This window comes from Cryptotermes secundus, unplaced genomic scaffold, assembly GCF_002891405.2.
Source record: "Cryptotermes secundus unplaced genomic scaffold, Csec_1.0 scaffold825, whole genome shotgun sequence".
In the NCBI taxonomy this organism is placed as follows: Eukaryota; Metazoa; Arthropoda; class Insecta; order Blattodea; family Kalotermitidae; genus Cryptotermes; species Cryptotermes secundus.
Window position 1 is genome coordinate 302,058 of NW_019738888.1, and position 16,415 is coordinate 318,472.

Here is a 16,415-nt window from a genome sequence, read left to right on the forward strand (position 1 = left end):
TGCTCTGAAGATGGAGGCGATACGTTCCTCCGAAACGTCAGCCAAAACGAAGAATACACGGCGCCAAAACACAGAAGACGACTTTCTTCATAGTCATCGCCGTGAAAACCTCAAAACTTACACAATTCAGTAGTTTAAAAATATTCATTAATGTGTACTGCCTGATAATACCTTCGTAAGCTGAAACATGCAGCACACTGTCACACTATTAAGGCCAATAAACTCATTATAAACAGTAAATGTGAATGAGATTTTGATAGTTGTTGTGTTCAGACAGAAACCAAATGAAGTCTTATAGGATAAAACAACAGGATGCCTTTCTTAAAAGTCAGTTTACTTACTTTCATAAAGGCTCCAGAGTGCTTGTTAACCATCTGCACAACACCAATGATGCTGCCACGAATGAAGATGGGCATGCACAATATGGACTTGGTACGATATCCTGTCAACTGGTCTATTGTGCGGTTGAACCGTGGATCACAGTATGCATCAACAATGTTCAGCACCTCACCAGTATTAGCCACCTGACCTGCAATGCCTTTGCCAAGTGGGAATCTGTAACATATGTACACTTGAAAACAGAAGTGCAACATGTAGTAAGGATTCTTTCCAAAATCTTCATTATAGTGTGAGTTTATTATCTCTAAACAATTTTTTTTTTAAATTTTTATCTACAAAATGGATTAGACCATGTGGTGAATATGCTGATGAGTGTGGTACAAACCAAAGCTCTCAAAATGCCTGCCTACATCTTCAGCAATTTTATTTTAATCCATCTTATATTTCCTTCATAAAAATTTTTCCCTATGTAAACTCTTCAAAACTGCTTAAATTCTAATCACTTGTACATTTCCTGAAACTAGAATTTTCAAGCAGTACACAAGTCTTTATCACCTCACTGAAACATACAATTTCAAAGATTGTTATAACTGGAAACTATGTGTGACTGATTATAAGACAAGATGGTGGTAACAGAAGGAGACTGTTACACTTAACAAGCAAAATAAAGGTAACATAAAATAATCGCCTTTGCATGTTTTGTTGTCATTTGTATTGACATTGTTGTTGTTAATTTGTTTTCATTGTTACTGTTGCTGCTGCTGCTGTCGGTGTCGGTGGTGGTGGTGTTATGAAAGCAAAATACAAAACGTCTGCTTGATCAGGATTGTGCCTGCCTTCCATACTATCTTATAGAAGATACGTTACTACATATGTTACAACTCAGTGTGTGAAATCAGAAATAGAAAATTTCTCTTAATATAAGTGATGCATTGGAAAGTGAAAACCTGTAAGCCAACACACATACATCCCATTCTTGATGTTGCTGCATGACAGTGAATAGATCTACGTATGCATACATACACTCATCCACTGAATCAATTATTTATTTTCTTTATTTCTTTCTTAACATTGCACAGTCATTCATACTCACTCAGACTGGGGAATTCTCCAACTTCCTTCATGCCTAATACCAACATAGTCAAAGCAAGTAAACGCTATCTGTATAGACCTCAAAATTCAAAGAATGACATATGATAATATCCTTTTCATTCACCAGCTTCCCCAGGGTTTAATTTGGAAGCTGTGTTTGGGACCTCAGAAACGTCACTTGCTAGTAGTATAAATACTGTAACGTGTTATGCGTTACTGATCCCACTTCTGACACCAGTGTAACGTGTTTACGTTNTCATCAAAGAAACAGAGCATATCAATTTTTTTAAAAGCTAAAAATATCTTAATGATTTCTGTATATTTTGTTGCACATTTTAGAGCTTCCTTTGAAAGAACTTGTCAAACTGCATATGAGCTTCGTGTAAATTGAGATTTACATGGATAATAAAGTCTCAAATTAAAGTCAATGAACAAATCCAGTGCAGATGAAAAACGTACCTGATCTCTGTGGAGTTCTGGACTTTTGCAATTGCTTCTTCACTACCTGAAGTATTGCCTCCAGTCCTGGTGTCCCCAGCACCATCTCCTGTGATTCCGACATCAAATATACGTGCATAAAGTTCCTTGTTCTTACTGTCCACAAGGAAAAGGGATGCTCTGTCAGCATCCACCAGCCTCTGTGCAAAGTTCATTATCTTCATTATAAGGGTGTCCATGCTCACCATGTCCTGGAAGATGGACCTGCAGCATAATGTTTTTTTTCCTCATAAGTAGTGCTGAAATATATAGCATTGTTGTAACTTCCCCTTGACCCATTTTCCTTGGCATAAACTACTCATGTATCTTATGTCACGCAAATATTCTTTCTCCTTTAGTAATTATTTTGTTATTCACATTCACAACATATATTACATGTACAAGTTTCCAATGTCTTGTTGGCTTGTTGACATGTTTTATATTCTGTGCCTGTGCACATTTGTGAATAATCTGAAACGCAAATGTATATGTATGTATGTAACCTGGCACAACAGGTAAGGAATGTCATTGACATATCATACCAGTGTGTTCCAAAATATTAATCATTCTGCTAAGTAATTCCCAGGCAGAAAGCTGTTCCATTACACTTCTCAACATATAGATAAGTCACACAGTCCAGAGAGGAACATCACACGATTAGAATGTGTGGAGCTATACCTCCATTATTCCTTGTGTCATCATGGTACTGTACTTAACTAAGCTCAGGAATAACTTAATCCACACCTACTTTCCTAATTTGTGACTTACTTGACAACAGCCAGCAGAAAGTCGTTTAGTTTCCTCTGCTTGTTCATGCTGAGGTACAGCTGCGCATAATGCAGTGCGATGCCCCCCCAAACTAAGTAGCTGCTGGCAATCTCTTCATCTTCCTCGTGGAATGGATCATGACGCCACAGCTCCACCACAGCAGCCAGCTGGCCATCAGTCTGTATGACGGGTTCATATAGTGCATGATCCGCTTCAATCTGCAATAAAGACAAAAACTGTGGAACACCTACTTTTTAACAAATTTGAGAGTACTGAAATTTTTTAAAACTCAAGGTTCCCAAACACTTTATTTCCGTTTATCCATCCCTTAGCTTTATGGTCGTTTAATGATAATACCAATGTATCACAATTCTTTGATTTTTCTACAATTACACTTACCTACTTCAGTATTATCTAAATGTGTTATATTTCTACATGCACTTTGATTGGAAAATCAATCTATCTGAAGAGAAGTTCAAAGATGTATTATTAAACTGGCATGTATGTTTTAAGATTTCTTTTGCCTCATTTTTGGTAAAGAGGCTTTGGAAGCTAGTTCTGTTTCAGACATTAGAAGAATGAAGCCTACTCTGTTAGGCCTCTTAGCTTGAGCCCATCACCACTTCCAGTTCAGGGAAAGAGATCTAACAAGCACAATAGAACAGGTGCCATTTTTCTATGTGACACTTTCCAGAACATGGTTTTCTTTTGACACACAATGAGATTATGGAAATATATGTCAGTTTACATATTTATCTTACTTTGTTGGGAAGTCCATCAGGGAACCTTGCATCAAGGTCTACTCTAGACAGTCTAAGGGGCTGTCTTGTTCTGGCCACGTACACAGGCACGGTAAGGCTTGACCCCTTCTCCATCATGGTTACTCCTTTCTCTATTCTGCAAAAATATGATTACATATATTACTCCTCATTCCATCAAATTCTCCATAAGCATTATCACCAGTACAGGTACAATAGGACATATGGAAGCCGAAGTGCCGAGGGGACCTAATATTGATTCCACCTGACACTATATGAAATCTTAAGTATTGTAATATACTGTAATCTATTGTGAACAATTTTAAGTATTGTAACTTTATTCTCTTATTGTAATCAGCCAATGTGCAGTAACTGACTTGTCCTATATCATGTAACAATGATCTATAGAGACGAAATCTATAAATAAATTCACGCACTGCAGAAAAAGGAGTATTAGTAAATGATTCTTGAGTTCATATAGGCACCTTCAATTGCCATCTTGATTTTAGTAAATTACTTCTTATGTATATTTCATCCATGTTAGGTGGGAACCTTGTCACCACAGCATGACACGTCCTCAGGTTGTGGATGGAGGAGATGGCCTACAGATATGGAGGGTAGCTACGAATATATTGAATAAGCAGTCGTGGACTTCCAACAAGGGGTGATCCTCCAGATTGGAGGTTGGGCGTGTGGTTAACAACTCCGCACCCTAAAAAATAAGCTTGTTACGAAAATGTTCAAGAAGCCTCAGACCTGGACGAATTCTGTGGATAAAAGACCCAGGCGAAGGAAAATGGACATGGGATTCGGTACATGGAATGTTAGAAGTATGTATAGGGAAGGTCCACTCAGGCAGTGGTGGAAGAAATCTCAAAATATCAGTTAGATTTAGTAGGAGTACAGGAGATCATGGGATGGAGGTGGCAACAAACCAGCAGGCAGATATACATTTTTCTATGGAAAGGGGAATGAAAATGATGAATTAGGTACAGGTTTTTTTGTACATAGGAGAATCATATCAGCAGTTAAGAGGGTACAGTTCGTTAGTGATAGGGTATCATATATAATACTAAAAGGTCGCTGGTGTGATATCATTGTTCATGGGATACCCATTAAACTAGTCAAACTGATTAAAATGTGTGTTAAACGAAACATATGATAAAGTCCATACAGGTAAACATTTGTCCGATAATTTTCCTATCAAGAATTGTGTAGAACAATGAGATGCTCTTCAACTTTGCTTTAGAATATGTTATTAGGGAGGTCCAGGAAAACAAGGTCGGACTGAAATTAAATGGGACACATCAGCTGTTGGTCTGTACTGATGATGTGAATCTACTGGGTGATAATGTAATGTAATATAACCATAAAGAAAAACACAGAAACTTTAACTGAGGCTAGTGAGGAGGTTGGTCTAGAAGTAAACACAGAGAAAACTATGTATATGTTTCTGTCTCATCACCAAAATGCACAACAAAATCATGACATAAAAATAGCTAACAAATGTTTTGAAAATGTGGCACAGTTCAGATATTTATAGTACATAGGCCTATTGAAATATTCCATATGAAGTACCTTTCGTCATCTCCCGGGTAGAGGCCCAGCATCTCTGGGTCTCCCTTCTCTGCCAGATAAAGCCGATAGCCTTCTGCCCCCACAGCGGAGCAGATACAACCGGCTAATTCCCAAAGGACATGAGCTTCTGTTGGTTTCTGCTGAAGCGACTTGGTTAGCTCCTGAAGCATCTGTCGTTTGTCGGCGTGCACGCAAAACTGTGGGCGCAAGGAAAAAATCATGTGCATTATATGGATACTCTTATCAACCAAAAAGAAATGGTGAATAAAATGGAGATAAGGTATGTATTTAGCATACTTTATTGGCAACGGAGATCTGTGGGGTACAATGTAGAAATGACATATATAATTATTTACCAACCACACAGAACCTACCTACCTACCTACCTATCTACCTACCATTCGGTGCTACAGCCCTGGGTGAGCCTTGGCCTCCTCTACAACCAGTCTCCACAACCAATGCGTGCTGCCATAGGAATGTATCCACGCATGATGACCTGAGGCTGGTTGTTATGTTTCTGAACAAAATTCTTTTTACAGGATGAGGTTGTTAGCCTCATACCCAACCCCCAACCTGGAGGAGCAGGGTATCTCTTAGTCTGGACTCTACCCTTTGACATTCCTGGTGACCCTACTGGTAATTAAACTACTGCTGGTATAGCTCTCCAGGTCACAGAGTCACACAAGCCCCACCATCATGACAAGGTGGAGACACTTTTGGAGGGAACCACACAGAAATGTGAAGTAAATTGAAGGAATGTACATATTGCATAGTGATCAACAAGTTTTGTCAGCAGGACAGAACTGTGGGGCACAAGGCGAGTATAATGTACACTTTTATCAACTGCACAAACCTGTGGGGGCAAGATACAGACATAGTATGCTTGTTTAGCAACTGAGGAAACTATGGTATACATTACAAAAATAGCAATCACTAACATCATATCAGCCTTGCAAAACTGATGATACTAATTAATATGCATAGGAATGGAACTGGTTTTACTCATGCGGCTTGAATATAAAAATAATGTTACCTAATTAAATTAGAATTAACATGCTATACATAAGAAATGATCAACACCAACAATCCTATTTTGCTTAAAAATGAGTTCCATATGTATGGTAGTTAAGCTGGACCTTATCCTCGTGTATACGGAAAACTAACGTTGGCTTTGCAGGGCTTCAGTAATTCATTTGGTTCAACTGTTGACTATGTTCAAGCAATACATAACATTCTTATTTGTTTGATACAACTTATTAGATTATAATTACAGGGCTGCCAGAGATATAAGGATATGAATGTGACATTTAACTCATATTTTACCTGAGAAATATGTATGTGTATTTTTATCTGAATATTTGTTCAAATTGGCTTGCAATAATTTAAGGCTATGTATAACACAGAAAGGTCCTGTAAAGCCACATTAAAATTATAATTATAAATGGAACAGCAGAATTATGGTGCAAGCATTTCCAATCTTTTCATCAGGGAATATAGGCCTAGGGCCGCACCATAGCGCAAGCGGTTAGTCGCTGGCTTCCCAACTCAGTGGCCCGGGTTCGATCCCGGGGTCTGGTCAAGTGGGATTTGTGGTGAATAAAGTGGCTCTGGGGCAGGTTTTATCTGAGCACCTTGCTTGTCATACATTGAATCAAGCTGTGTATAGGCATTGTAAAAATGCATGCATCGCGGTACGGTCCAAAAAGAAATCTGCTACAAGTACTACCACTGACTATTTTTTCCCTTTGGCGCTACAGCCCCAATTTGGGCCTTGGCCTACCTCCATGAAACTCTCCTTTTCACTTCGGTTTACTAGATCTTAAGACATATTGGTAGGACTCCTTGGGTGGATGATCAGCTTGTCACAAGGCCTCTATTTGTACACAAATACAGGAAAAAAAACACACACACACCAAACATCCATGCCCTGAGTGGGATTCGAACCCACGATCCCGGCTCCCGAGCGAATGCAGACACTGCATGCCTTAGACAGCTAGGCTGTCTCTACCATTGACTACATTTTGTATATTTCTTAAGGCCTTGGATCTTTTGCATTCAGGAGACAATGGATTCATTATGTGATATAGTAAAGTAAAGCTGTCTCTGTGCTTAATTAATTAAGCACTCTGTCATGGAGACGTATGGGGGGAATGAAGGAGTAATTATACAATTCTTGACCTCGGAAATTAATGCAGAAAAACTTACTTTCCACCTTGATAAACTGGTCTTCCGTGCATTCTTCCCTGAAAACAAATATAACGATTTAAATTAATAAAGCATACTACAAGCGGTAAATCGTAAATCACTGTATGTCATTCTCATTTTTAAAATTCGGCTTGTTTGAAGTATGGGAAGTGCATGTTGTGACTCGTATCCCAGAACTACATGGTGTTTCAACCCTGTAACCTCATTTTCCACCTCTTCATTTTGATTGTCATAAGCAGGCCTGAGAGAAGTGAGCCACAGACCGGGCCAGTCACCACTTATTCAAAAACACATTCCTTAATACTGTTAAAATCTCTTCATGACTAATCGCCGCGAGAAGCACAGTGCAACTGACGAATGATAAAGCACAAATCTTTTACACTGATATGTTGGGATTTTGGACTTTAGCCATCGTCCTGGTTTTTAAGATAACAAATAAAAACACGACNTGTCCAGTGATTGAGGCTAGCTCTTTCTAAGGGACCCAACTGAATAGGTGTTTTCCTTCACCTGAGGACGGAAACAGATCCAGTTTCCGAAACGTCGTGTTTTTATTTGTTATCTTAAAAACCAGGACGATGGATAAAGTCCAAAATCCCAACATATCAGTGTGTTATACACCATCGTCAGAATCCTATAGTAACTACAAATCTTTTAATCTGAAAATTCCTGAGCACTGCAAAGGAATATCTATGAAAGGCCAAGAATGATAAGTGAACAATTCAATTAAACTGAATTTCCATATTTTTGCTCATTTAATACAATTTCTTAAATTAAATAAAAGTATATATGGGGGCCCCTTCGGCCAGGGTCCTGGGCCAAATGATCCTGCTGCCTTCAACCTCTCTGTATGAGCCTGGTCATAAGCGTACATTTCCTTAAATAATAGTACACCATCGAATAGGCATGTGTATGTGATGTATCTGTGTGAAAACTGACACTTATTTTGATGTTAAAAAGAAAATTTCGTACTCATATTAACTGGCACCATCACAGAAATCATTATTAAATAATTACGTGAACCCCACTTTAAACAAAATCAAAAAAATTAATCCACGAATATCTTATAAGTTCCTCAATCCTGCCGCAATAACTCGAAGCATAACCCACATTACACCATTTATTTCTGTTACAACTGATGTTTATTATGACAGCTAGTACAGTATTACTGCTGGCACTAAAGTATGAGAAATGATAGAATTGTTTCAGCCAAGCTGTAGCAGGTTACGATATATTTCAATACTTACCGGTACTCGTAGCGTCGGGACGCTTCTTGGCGCGTTGCGTACTGCGGATCACCCAACGCTCAAGAATCTCCAGTTCCACTTCTTCCATGACGAAGCGCTCCAGGAACTCAGAGTGCGACCGCAGGAACAAGCGAACCTGGTCTGCAGACGGCTCTGCAAGCACCAATCATGCTTTCGATTACATTAAAATCATTACATATAATAGTGCGATCCTCCTTGCCACGGCACAGCACATGAACGCATTAAGTACGTCACTGTGTGATCTCTATAAAGAGTTCGCGCATACGAGTAGTGTGACGAACGATTCCTTCTTACGTTATGAGGTATGTTCATTAGGCGAACCAAACTCTGATCTCCTCCAAGAACCCGCAATGATTCGTCCATTAACGGCAACTTCTTCGTCAACTGTTCCTCTGGACGCAAGAGTAGACGAAACTCTAGAAGTCAGCCTCAACCAGCTGTGCAAGGCACAGAATTTTTTCTAATTCCATCAACATTAGGAACATGACAAACCATAACATTTTCATAAATTTTTAACCTTTTAACAAATATTTCTAAAGGGTTTTGAACTATCTTTCTTGTCCGCGTTAGATTTGCGCTTAAAAATCTTGTACAAAATTTATTTTCCGGTCTAGAAAACCGAAATTAACGGGATGGGGATTCGTTGCACTGACCACGCGACGCCCGCTATCCGTTAAAAGTTAGCACTAACTTTATAATCTTGTGATGAATGTGTATGGGTTGAAATCCCTACTTTTGACGGTCTTAAGTTACTCATTGGATGCTGTTACTTTTCCCCTGACATTAAATCTCATATCGCTGATAATTACTTTGGCGTCTTAGAAAACAAGCTGGATATACATAGGTTTCGTGTTATTATGGTTTGGGATTTTAACATTCCTGGTTTCGACTGAGGAAGTGGTCTGTGTCTGACAAATTCCCATTATTACTCTAAACTTAGAGGAGATGTGATTTACGCCTCAAATGTCTTCTTAACCTTGACAAGCGCATTGATACTGCCGGCAACAGCAATCTACTTGATTTAATTTTTTCCAGCTTAAGCCTGGACTTGTAAAGCCTGATAATTACTGCCCTTCTCCGATTATCAGTATTAATCTGCCTCTTGGTGCTGTTCTTAAAAAAACAGTGTCTCGTTTAGCAATTACAGACCAATATCCCTTGTCAACACTTCTCCCAATTATGTGAACTTGTTATTCATGATCATGTTTCACATTATCTATAATTTAAAATTAGTCCTTATCAGCACGGCTTCTCTAAATCTAAAATTTCCATCTTCAGTTCGGTAAATTATGGCGATTTTATTTCCCCGTTAGTCGGCTCTCACAGGCATGCTGATGCTATTTATTTTGATCAAAGCAATGCATTAGACCTTGTCCCACATTCTCTGCTTCCTCTTCGGCTTAGTGTTTAGGGGCTTTCTGGTGCCTATGTAAACTGGTTTCGCAGTTACCTATCCAACCGGAAATCTCAGGTCCGTGTTTCTGGCATTCTTTCCTTGTCTTTTGACGTTCTCTCCGATGTTCTTCAGGACTCTGTCCTAGGACCCCTGCTCTTCATTGCCTTTATTAACGACTTATGTGACGCAGTTGCCCACTCTAAATATTTGCTTTTTACCGACGATATAAAAATCTACCGAGCCATCAAATCTCCTAAAACTGCGATCTAATACGGTCTGACATTAACTCTATATAAGGCTGGTTCACTGCTAATTTTATGAAACTGAGCATCAGTAAAACTAAGGTTGTAACCTCCTCCAGAAAAAACAAAGTACTGATCTATGATTATAAACTTTGTCAATGCTCCATAACCCGGACCGACTCTATTCAAGACATGGGAATATTTATTGACACTAAACTTCATTTTCATAACCACGTCAACCATATTTTCCCTCATTGTATTAAGCTGCTGGGTCTACTCCGTAGTATTACCTTCACCTTCTCATGTTTTGAATATATGCACTGATCATATATTAACATTAGTTAGATCTACGCTTGAATACGCGCTCGCTGTCTGGAATTCAGTTACGTCAGCTGTTGACAAGCAAGAACGCATCCAATACAGGTTTTCGGCCTTCTGTTTTAAACGTTTCTTTCCTCAAGATCATTACTGTTATTCTCTTGATATGAGGAGCTAAAATTGCACAAATTACTTATTAGGAGGCAACGCCCTCGATGCACTCTTTCTTATTCAAGTTTACCTTTGTTCTAAATTCTGGCCTTCTATTTTAGAAATTACTGGTCTTCCGAGTTCCTGCTCGGTATATCAGAGACTTTGTTTTGCCCAATGTCTGCTCCACGTGTAAAAACTGTTCCTCTGCTAGATGTGCATAAGCTGCTAAGATTGTTTGCAAGGACACTGACGTATCCGGACCCAAGAACGTTCTTCTTAATCATATTTTATAATATGTTATTATTATTATTATTATTGTAGTATGTATGTATGAATGTATTAATATTATTCTTTTTCGCCGCATAATGGCATAACCACTGCAAATGTATACCGTATAGGGTATTTTACTTTCTTCACCTCTTTATGACAACTCTGACTTTTCAAAAAATTATTATTATTATTATTGTTGTTTTTACTGACATCAAAATTTACCGAGCCGTTAGTTATCCTCATGACTGCTATCTACTTCAGTCTGACATTAACTCTATACAAGGTTGGTGCACTGCTAACTGTATGAAACTCAACAGCAGTAGAACTAAAGTTATATCCTTCTCCAGGAAAACCAACGTACTGATCTATGACTACAAACTTTGTCAATCATCTACTGCCCGAACCGATTGCATGAAAGACGTGGCAGTGTTTACTGATGCTAAGCTATATTTCCATGACCATGTCAATTATATTTTCTTTCATTGCGTTAAACTGTTGGGTCTAGTTCGTAACATTACTTTAAATTTCTCATCTCCAGACTGTATCTTCAGATTGCACACTGCACTAGTTAGTAGCTAGATCTAGGCTTGAATATGCGTCCGTTGTCTGGAATTCGATTACGTCAACTGATGCCAACAAGCTGGAACGAGTTAATATTGCATACTTTACGTACTAGGAGACATCGCCTCGATGCTCTCTTTCTTACTCAAGTTTACTTTGGTTTCAAATTCTGCCCTTCTGTTCTCGAAATGTTGGTCTCCGAGTTCCTACTAGGTATATCAGCAACTTTGCATTGTTCAATGTTTGCTCCTCATACAAAAATTGTCCCTCTGGTAGATGTGCAGCAGCTGTTAATGTTGTTTGCAGGGATGTTGACGTATTCAGAGCCAGGAATGTTCTCCCCAAACGATTTTTAAATATAGTATAATTGTTAGTATTATTATTATTTGTATGTACGATAAACAACAATAAACTGACTTATTACTATTATTATTCTCTCTGAAAATCTATACTTTTCATTTCTTAATTAAATATTTATTATGTTTCATTTCTCAGTTCTTAATAACACTTAGATGTATGTTAAGGAAATTATTACTATTACTATTATTATCATTTGTTTGTTTGTTTGTTTACTTTTCTGCATTATTTTGTTTTCCCCAGTGCTTGCCTGTAATTTGTCTTTGACTTTATGTTGTGATTGTCCATAATATAATTACTTGTATCTACACTGTGCTCTGTCTGTAATTGGCCTTGCGGCTGTTGACTTGGCACATACATAATAAAGAATTGAACTGAATTATATAATATGCCTTATTTTGTATTTTGTTTGTTAAGTTCTTGTTTCCTTCTATGTACTCGTGCTAACTTTATAATTGGCATATGGTCTGTTTAGTTTGCATGAAAAGAAATAAGACTCAAATTGGTCTGAATTATTATTGTTCCTTTCGTGAATTAGGCTTATTTCGAATCAGGATGCATTTTATGAACATAAGCGTGACTATTTCAGATAAGTAATATGAGTCCCACATCACCAAATCTTCGCAATATATGACAACAGGAGAAAAGCTAATATTCATGATATGAAAGGGATTCAAACCCGCGAACCCAGTGTATCCGTAGCATGAAAACGGTGCCGCCATGAATCGAATTGACTGAAGTAACACTCATCATCATATTTTTGCAGTGGCAGGCAAGGAAACCAGTCTGGATTTACACTCTCCATTGTGAGTTTGAGTCAAATGATTGGCACTTCTGCTTTGTGTTTGGGTGTACATAGTTCGAACTTATGCAATACTATCGGATATGTTGACTTATGTCTTTCTAGGTTCTCTTCAGTCACTCTTGGTGTATGACGAGATGACCGGTCAAAATAACCTCCTTCAAAATCCTTTCACGCACACATACACAAACCTTTCTCTATACGTATTTACATTACACACATTAGAGAACCCAATACCGAGGAAATCAATACCCCACCACACACCCAATCAATCAATCAATCAATCTAGTGTGCATAAACAAGCTACTGTCCCACTCAGCAACAAGCCGCACCGCTTTTATGACGTAAGAAAGGCAGATCTGAATGCTCACCCGCAGTGTGTCCATCGCAGAGTCCGTCTTGCGTCAGTGAGCCATTTAAGTTCTGCTGCTGGCTGCCTGCTCCTGCAAACAATATGCGCAGTGGTTAAGGCTTACCGCGTTACGCCCGAAAATAAGACGACTCTCTATTTTTCCAATAAGAAAACCGTCTTTCTTTTGACAAAACTGAACATGTCAATTAGTTCTGAGGGTCGCAAGCAAAATGAAGTAAAAACTGGACTATTAAGAAATAATAAATTCAGAATATAGTACCATCAATATAGTTCTACGTATTTTCACAAATATCATTAGAATTTGTAATTATAACTCTTCATAACTGTCTTCTTCATATTTATTCTTAAGGACCCAAAAATAAGGCGACCCCTCTTTTCCAAGAAACAGAATTTAGAAGGAAAAAAAGAACTCTCTTCATATTCGTGCTAATTGCCACATATTTTCGTATTTATCAACACCGTTTTCACACCAGAACCCCGATCTGGAACGGAGTACGAGTCATAAAATATAGGGTTCTAAGAGGAAAGAACAAATTGAAACATAAATCCCCTTAGTACTTCACTAACAGGGAGCCGTATCATAGCTGAAGTGAGATGCTGGCTTCCTATTGCGGCGTATCTGGCTCAATCCAGAGTGGCCGCATGTGAGATTCATGGCGGAAGTACTTGCACTGGAGTTGATTTTCTTTCTGACTTCTCTCGGATTTCTCCTGCCAATCGCCATTCTATCAATAATTCATACTCATTGTATCCGTAACCAGGTAGCTTATTATCACATCCTTGGTGCTAATGATTAGGATCTGATGTCTGACTGGCACTTGGCTGGTTACGGAGTAAGGAAATCAGTTTTCAGCTAACTAACAGGTCTCCACATGTGTTGGCACTCCCTTAGTCCCTATCGGCTAGTGACGGGTACGCTAACATGGCGTACTTTCAACCTCAATGCCACCTCACCTTCAGGTTGTGATCTGTTTTTTAATATTTTGAAACATGAAATGCTTCTAAATAATGTTTAATAGTTCAATTCCTATACCACAGAGAATACACTGGATAATGTGGTTCAAGAAAAAAATGTCACTTTTCCGAATCCTATGAAACACATAAATACATTCAGTCAGCACAATGTAAACTGTTTAAGTGTTAAAGTAAATGGTATACAAGTATATAGCAATGACTTTCATTTACGGAGTTGACAGAGAGATTAGCAACGTGTTATCAAGGGCAAAACTTGGTTTTGCGAGAGGTAATTTCAGAAGTACCGCAGAGAACATTTGAGCAGGCCATAAGATGACGAAATCTTTCTAATTTTACATCAGGCAAGAGCCAGACATCAAAGCATCGACACTGACTTGTTTGTTGTTCTGTTTGTTATATTTATGCCTTGTAATTAATATCCGCCGGTTACAGTAGCCGCGCGGTCTAAGGCATGAACTCATGAACTTTCTTCGCTCGCTCGGACGCTGGGATCGTGGTTTCGAATTCCGGCATGGACGTTTTGCGTGTGTATGTGTTTATTCTGTGTTTGTGCTGACCTGTGTTTAGGTAGAGGCCTTGCGACGAGCTGGTGACTCTTCCAAGGAGTTCTACCGTCTGTGAAAAATGATCACGGAACTGAATAAGAGGCCAGGGTCCTAAATTGGCTGGAAGAGGCATTGAGAAAAAAATAATATCCAGAACGAAGGATGAAAATGTTTTACGCTAGATGGCTCAGTAATCAGGGCTGACGGATCAACATTCGAAATTTCTTAGCCTTATAGACTTTTTTTTAACTACAGCCAGAATCATGTGGTTTCCACTGTCCATTGGAAGTAAAGAACAAAGAAGACAATAATGCGGACTGGGTTTTATCTATCCTATTTAAACACTTCTTAGACTCGAAATTGAAAGGCAGTAAAACTCTTTGGGAGTAGATATTGCTTTCTAGTACGAAAGGAAAGTATATTTTTTTAAACCCTGTAATTGATTTTTTCTTGCTGTGTACTTTAAATCTGACTAGATTCACCATGACTTGTGGAAGTGAGTTTCAATTTGCGTGATGATAGTGTGAGGAGATGGAAGCGCACGCAATATCAGCTTCTTGTGAGCGTTACCAAGCCCAAAATCAATTTTCTTCAGCATGCTGCTTGTAGAGCGTAGTTGCTACCTAGAGAGCTTGGCTCCTGTGTGCACAGTCTTCCTGCAGTCTCTATCTGAAATATGTCGAAAGAAATGTTATTCGCTCCTGATATCATTATAAGCGAATTCTGGCGCCTGATTTTACAATACAATGAGACAAGCTTTGTTGATGGCCCAACGGTAGGGAACAAAAGAGCAACTGCATTGTTGTTAACTTTATTAAATAAAGCTACATCTCATTATCATGACTTAATAACAGACTGCCAATTACTATCAAATATGTTTCAGCTGTGAAAAGTGCTCGTATGACATAGTATTCACTAAAGAACGTTAACCCTCTTATGTACGAAAAAACCTGTACCCAATTCATGATTCTCATTCCCCTTTCCATAGAAAAATGTATATTCTCCTACTGGTTCAGTGCCAGCTCCATCCCATCTGACCTCCTGCACTCCTGCTAAGTCTATCTTTTTTATTGCTAGTGCGGTGGGACTAAGTACCTTGTACTGCGGCTACTTCTGGCCTATTGTACTAGCCCCAGATTATAGGTGAAGGTGATTGTGGAGCAACTGGTGGAATGAAGATTGGCAGGGGAAACTGAAGTTCTCGGAGAAAACCTGCCCCAGTGCCACTTTGTCCACCACAAATCCCACTTGACCAGACCCGGGATCGAACACGGGCCGCCGCGGTGGGAAGCCAGCGACTAACCTCTGGAGCTATGGCACGGCCTCCCACTAAGTCTAACTTATATTTTGTGATTTCTTACGACAATGTCCTGAGCGAACCTGCCCTTTACAAACTGCTGACTTTCCGAATCTCATGTCTATTTTCTTTAGCCTAGGTCGTTTATCCAGAGGATCCGTCCACGTTCGAGGCTTTGTGTTCATTTTCGTAACAGGGTTATTTTTTACGGTCAGGAGTTGTTAGCCCCATGCCCAACCCCCAAACTGGAGAACCACCCCTTGTCGGCTGTCGGTGACTGCTTATTCAATATATTCGCAGCTACCCTCCATACCTAAAGGGCGTCTCCTCCATCCGCAACCTGAGGACGCGCCATGCCGTGGTGACAAGGGGCCCACCTAACATGGGAAAAGGACTGCACGGCGAGGAAATTCATAACTTTGTATTTTCGCCAAATATTACTTTCCCTGTGCTTAATTAATTAAGCATTACGCCATGAAGGGGTATGGGGAAGTGGACGTATAGATCCACGTTTTCTTGATCTCGGCACTAGTTGAAGGTGAGTGATCAGCTTCATGCTCCGACCGCTTTAACCTCGGGGAAAGAGCCCCCGGCACCCATTTGGTAAGAGGCTGGGTGAACCCCAGAACCGGTCTGGACGA

General features: G+C 39.2%; 1 protein-coding gene across 6 annotated transcripts in view; it reads right to left on the reverse strand.

The window, feature by feature from the left end:
* Positions 1-16,415, reverse strand: part of LOC111871279 (probable 3',5'-cyclic phosphodiesterase pde-5) — a 105,650-nt gene that overhangs the window by 19,772 nt on the left and 69,463 nt on the right. For all 6 annotated transcript variants that reach the window (XM_023864262.2, XM_023864265.2, XM_023864264.2 and 3 more), the window contains 8 exons: positions 12,956-13,027; positions 8,465-8,617; positions 7,218-7,255; positions 5,013-5,209; positions 3,438-3,573; positions 2,677-2,894; positions 1,891-2,133; positions 342-555 (listed from right to left, as the gene is read on the reverse strand). In XM_023864262.2, the coding sequence (XP_023720030.1) occupies positions 342-555; positions 1,891-2,133; positions 2,677-2,894; positions 3,438-3,573; positions 5,013-5,209; positions 7,218-7,255; positions 8,465-8,617; positions 12,956-13,027 (1,271 nt within the window). The remainder of the gene's footprint in view (positions 1-341; positions 556-1,890; positions 2,134-2,676; positions 2,895-3,437; positions 3,574-5,012; positions 5,210-7,217; positions 7,256-8,464; positions 8,618-12,955; positions 13,028-16,415) is intronic.